General features: G+C 36.1%; 1 protein-coding gene across 1 annotated transcript; it reads left to right on the top strand.

Moving 5' to 3' along the window:
- Window positions 1-3157: 3157 nt before the first annotated feature.
- On the top strand, window positions 3158-5416 carry LOC140228831 (thialysine N-epsilon-acetyltransferase-like). Its single transcript, XM_072309104.1, has 4 exons — window positions 3158-3205; window positions 3757-3918; window positions 4325-4451; window positions 5223-5416. The coding sequence occupies exons 1-4, from the start codon at window positions 3158-3160 to the stop codon at window positions 5414-5416; spliced, it is 531 nt and encodes a 176-aa protein (XP_072165205.1).
- The last annotated feature ends 773 nt before the right edge of the window (window positions 5417-6189 follow it).

Here is a 6189-nt window from a genome sequence, read left to right as displayed (position 1 = left end):
TGTGCTGTCGAGGTAATAATGAGTTAGGTAAATTAATAATAGTACCAGCCCATAAACAGGATGTAGTGAAGAGAAAATAGAACTTGAGATAGAATTAATAGGGGAACTTATTTATAGAGTAAGCATAAAAAAGGGAGTAATGCAAAATGACACGAGTACAAATTAATCATACATGATATCTCTCTCTGATATAATATGATCAAAAAGAATACAACAGTCACACAAAATGTGCGTCGTTTACAGCTGGTGAGAGAATGTCAGATTGTTCCTTTTCTCCCCTTCCGTGGGGAATAAATCTCCTATGGTTTGCTTCATTAATGTACACAAACTCACATTGATCTTTTCTTCTAGAGATATAATCAAAAGCTATTATAATATTCATCTTCCTACTGAGTATACCCAATGCTCTTCATCCCCTGGATTCTCTTTTGCGTATAACGGTTTCTGATGTATATTCGGTCGGGCAATTAACGGGCAAACGCTTTGGATCTGGTTCTCAAAAACAACCACTAAAGAACAACCTTTGTTGTGAATGATTTCATAAAATTTTAAGTAGTACTGTTATCGTGTAAATCTATTCTATGTATTTTTCACAGGTGCTCATTACGTCTTTAATACAAGTGGTTACGAGACTTGATGATGCAGGGGCGGATCCAGGGAGGACCGCAACCGGCGCATGCCCCCCCCCCTTATTTTTTGTTGAAACAAAAGAAATAAAAAGAAAAAAATAAGGGGAGGGGTGCGTGCGCCCCCTTTAATTTTGTAAACACGCCCCCTCTTTAAGGAATTCCTGGATCCGCCCCTGTGATGTGTATTATCATGGTACGTATATCTCGAAATTCTTATTAAGGCCAACTTTCACTCCCTTTCCCACCTTTTTCACATACATACACACACACACACACGCACACACATACATACATACTCAGTCACATGCACTCCACTCGAGCAACACACACTTGTATTATATACACACATCTTTTAGACACATAGATTCGTTAATCCTATGTAATTATTTAAAATGAGGGCTCGTCGTCAAGTATAGCAATTTCATTTCTGTTTTTTGTTGTTGTCGAACGTTTGTGCACTTTTTCGACGTTTACTTATGCAAGGCATTATACAAAAAAGGACATCAAAATTGGCATTTTGATGCCGAAAATCTTCTAGTGCTCCACTACTCCGGGTCAATTCTTGTATTCCTTACACCTGATAACACAGTGAAGGCGTTAGCGAGTCAAGTCTCGCAAAGGAGACCATCATGCACACCATGGTACCAGAGGTTTTGTACAGGAAATTACATTCTCTCACGGAGATTGGACCTTGGAATGACCATTATTCATCTATTTTTATCTCTGTTTGCTCTGTGATATACGTATTGCGGAGTTTATTCAGGTCAACGAAATGGCAGGAACACCAAAATGCACGTTTCATGAGTACAAATATGCATTATGTATTAATGCACATGCTGAACGTAGTGTCAAAGTGATCCTTCGATTATATAGGTATGTTATAGTTCACGTGTCGACACGGCACAACACTTGTGTAGATAACTCATCCCATTCCGTAGGCTGTACATTCTCATAAAACATTGTCGGAACTCGGTGACCACGCCGTACTTCAAGCTGTTTTACAATGGAACCATGTGTGATTCGCAGGGGGACGCTGTCGGATTTAACTCCTGTTTTCCATATTCTACAAGAGATGATCGTTGAAGAGAACTTGGAAAATAAATTCTTGAATTCAGAAAAAGGTACTCGCCTAGTGCTGATTGAATCTATAGGATACTGATTTTTTTTTTTTTTTTTTTTGGCTACGTAAGAAATTTGAATCTCTGACGTCTCGTGTTAGTGTTTATTAATAGTTCTTCGTCATCTCCCTTTCTATATTATACCTATATACATGTATTGTACACGATCTTGAATGTGTGTGATTTGTTTCCTTATTTCAGGAAGGACTTCATTTCTGCGCTTTTAGTAAATAAACAGCTTATTGATATATGCACAACATTTCCAACATACAGCTCATTAATTGCAGAAAGAAAAAATAAATATCGGATACAGAAATGATAAACTATAGAAGTGCAAGAATCAAAAAGTATTCACGACAGTGAACCATAACAAAACCAATGAATATACTGTCACGTGTTGCCACTTCGACCAATCACAAATCTTGTTATGAATACACTATTTACTATGATAATGATAGAGATCATTTTATTATGGAAATACCATGGGTATTGACATCACTCACACATGCAACACGCAGAAAATCATACTGTCGCCAAATCCCTATAGGAAAAACGGAAAAACGAGGGGGAAATAACTTTTAGATATAGCACTGTATATGAATAAGGATGAGGATCATATATTGTTCCTCGAACCTTGCCATCTTACAAATCAGGATATGGTTCATAATAGGAGCTGTCTATGACCACCGAGTTCCATCAATTTCCTTCTTCCGTAGGATTGCGAGACGATTTCAATAGCGGGCGTTTTGAATTTCTCGTCGCTGAGGGGGTAAGCAAAGTTGGCAGTTCCTCCAGCAAAGTCGTGCTCGGATGCTTGTTGTATTCCGTGGCTTACGAGTACATGGTTGGAGCGACCATGTTCTTCCAAGGCTGTTACGTAACAGCTGAATATAGAGGTGAGCGTCGATTTAATTCACCAATATCAACACAATTCGAATTCTGTTATTTTTTTTTCGTGGCAGATGTTTCCGACCTTATGGGAAGAGGAATTACCCAAAGCTTGCCCAACAAGCTATGATTAACGCCAAAGTGAATTTCTTGTTCAGGAGGAGCAGATGGATACAGGATAACTCGGATTACAGGTGCAGAGAGAGAAAGGGGAGGGAGGGAGAGAGAGGAGATGTCTGACAGCCATAAAGTTTGTCTATTAGAGCTCAATTGACATAATCGTGATTAATACATGCAAATTTGATTCAAAGTACTGAAATATATTTCTGCAAAAGCATGAATCGAAGTGCTTGCTCTCATATCACTGTATAGGATATCATATTTGATTTGAGTTAATGATATCATTACTTTGGGATGTATTGCAGAAAACAGAGTGAAGAAGGGTTCGATGATAAGAAAAGAAATTCCATAAAGCATAACAAAAGGGAAAACTGCGTTTCTCCAACAATCATTTCTTATTGTATGTCAGGTCACAGGCTTGAAAAAGACCTGATCCTGGAAGCAAAACGGGTAAGTTTGTTTTAAGTTGTTTGGTGTTTTCCCCTCTCGGCAGAAGATCCCTACTCTGCTCTAGGATTTAGGGCATGTAGTGTTTAGGTGGAAACTATAAATATTTTCCTTATTTTATATTGCCCTGTAATGTTCAACATGACCCTAAACGTTTTGAAGTCTATTAGCAACCACTAAGCGCACGAGTTTAGACACCTTATTTGTAATACAGTTGCAGTTTTGAAGCTTCATGCAGGCTTTTAAGGCATTTACAAGTTAATATTGACTGCAGAAATATGAGCTCAAATCTAAAAGGCTTAAACATTATAAAAAATATCATATAAAACAAGTGCCTGGTTGAATGATTTCGCTGTATAATGTCTTTGAATACGTTAAACACACGAACAAGGAGGCACACAAACAACAAACAAAATGTAAACAATTGTACGTTACAGGGATATGAAATTAATGATGTATTATCTTTATTTTGGAATATGTGCACATACTGTATACAACCATGAGTCATTGTCTATACATCCACTCACTGTCGAATTATTTTACTGCATACACAGTTGGCTTCAGAAGCTAGGATTAAGACGATGATCACTTTCACCACAACCGACAGGGCCTCGCCCATGAAGATTCTCGTTGATGAAGGTGCGAAAGATCTGGACGCTAACCTGGGTCATGATGTATTCTTCTTGACGTACAACCCAGTGACAACGACAGCATTCGTAAGAGTTTAACCCCTTCAGAATGATTCAAGCCAAACAGTCTAGGAAGTGAAATTGTTTTCTCCATCCATTTGATCCCTTTAATGATACAGTATAAAATCGTATAGTTGCCACTGCATGTAGGCCTATAATGATAAACGTTCACGCATTACCATAATCTCATAAATATATAATGCAAATAGAAAATTAACTACCCAAACTTACGTTACATATTTCTACATGAGTGCGAAATAACACTGATTTTCTGATGAGACCCTCTTTTTCTGACTTGTGTGTTGAAAAGGATCGTAGCGATAATCTTGAGAGAAATATCGTATGTTATCATCTCTTCGTAGATAAATATTATTATCTCTCTTACATACTGATGAGTGCCTCAAAAAGTCACAAGTGTCTTGTTTGTCGACAGGATGACCACTCTGAAACTGTCAAAGCTCGAGAAGGGAACAAAGGTGATATGAGCGCAATTTATGACCTTTTGAAAGAGCTCACAGTCGTGGAGGGTATGGATCACGTTTTCGTCGCCAGTAGAGAAGGTATACGCCATGTTTTCTTGCTGAAAAATCTTTTTTTTTTTTTTTTTTTAGTTTAAAAAAAAAACAAACCCAACAACATTGTATTGTTGTAATCATTGCAATTTAGTTTTGGTTTTCTTTAGTTGATTTTTTTTTTTGTTAACACAAAGTGGAAATGATTTCTAATCGAAATAAAAAATGATTACTGTACAGTTGCTGGGATCTTAGATATAAAGAGACTGATCATATACGTATATAGCTGGTATTAAAAAAAAATGTCTAGTACGTGGTTATTAACATTCGTAACAATGCTCCTCTTAATATGGCATTGATATATAAGGACTATTTTGTGAAAAAAATGAACACAATCGACTAAAAATATTGTCTGTTATATCACATGCATCAGCTATCATTCCTGTTTCATATTCCCGTATATATGTCTGTGTACCTGTTGTCTGTAAACAATGCATTGGTGGTGCTTGTTGATTAATCTCAACTAGTCCTTTCAGCCGAAGTCCTGATATTCAGTGATTTTTTTGTTTCTTTTTATCAGTGAATATCTATACTTTTTGTATAAGACGATGGAAAGAAACACAAACACCTGTCAAAGTGAATGGAGTGGGCAATTGTCTGACATTCTAGACTATGCTCTTTGTAAGTATTCGTGATGTATGAATGTGCAAAGAATAAACAAGAATATGATTAAGAAGACAGATGGACAGGCAGGCAGACAAACAGATAGAGGTTGTGCATGTTCTAACAGATTCTGTGCCCATGTTATCGTATACACAGAATTCTGTGAAGCGAGCGGCGTCAGTGATCTGTTTCAGACGGTCGTCGTCGAGCACTGCCCTCCAGAGCGACGGCCTGAAATTATCGGATGTGCCATCATCTCGAAGTTCTACAACTACCTCAAAGGCACGGTGCACTATATCCAGGGATTATATATTCGACCCAATTACAGAGGTGAGGAGGAGTTCGGCTAGATTTGCTTGTAGCCCATCTCCCTATAATATCGATCTCTTTCAAGAGAAACGCTTCCATAGGAATTGAATCGAATGTAACACCTTTATACAATTCGACAGTTCCGTACAATACAATACAATACAGGTACTTATATAGCGCTCTTAAAACATGTTAACATGTATCACAGCGCCTCACACATACACACACACACACAAAAAAATTATGATATCAAACTTTCATTAGGGGAGTATAAAAAAAGCAAAAAAAAAAATGTTCACAATGAATGGCAAGTTGTGGAAAGATATATAATATGTTATATTATATTATATTATATTATATCATATCATATTATATCATATTATATTATATTATATTATATTATATTATATTATATTATATTATATTACATTATATTATACCATATATATATATATATATATATATATATATATATATATATATATTATTTTGAACAAGTAGTTCCATAATGGAATTATGCATTTTTTTTTGTAATACGTTGTACGTTTTGTTTTCATTGAATTTGTACGACAGCAAACATGTGTTATTGGAAATAAAATTTCATTTGATTATATATATGTATATACATATACATATATATACGTGTGTGTGTGTGTGTGTGTGTGTGTGTGTGTGAATAATAGCTAAATATAAATCAGCTCATATAAAATATGCGTTATAAAATTTGTGCTCAGTTGAACAAAGATGATCACAATGAAAACCGAGGAGGCTCATGAAAATTATACATCATCGGAAAACAACTCCCTGTCAACTG

Source organism: Diadema setosum, chromosome 5, assembly GCF_964275005.1.
Source record: "Diadema setosum chromosome 5, eeDiaSeto1, whole genome shotgun sequence".
Classification (NCBI taxonomy): Eukaryota; Metazoa; Echinodermata; class Echinoidea; order Diadematoida; family Diadematidae; genus Diadema; species Diadema setosum.
This window is presented reverse-complemented; position numbering and strand designations above follow the sequence as displayed.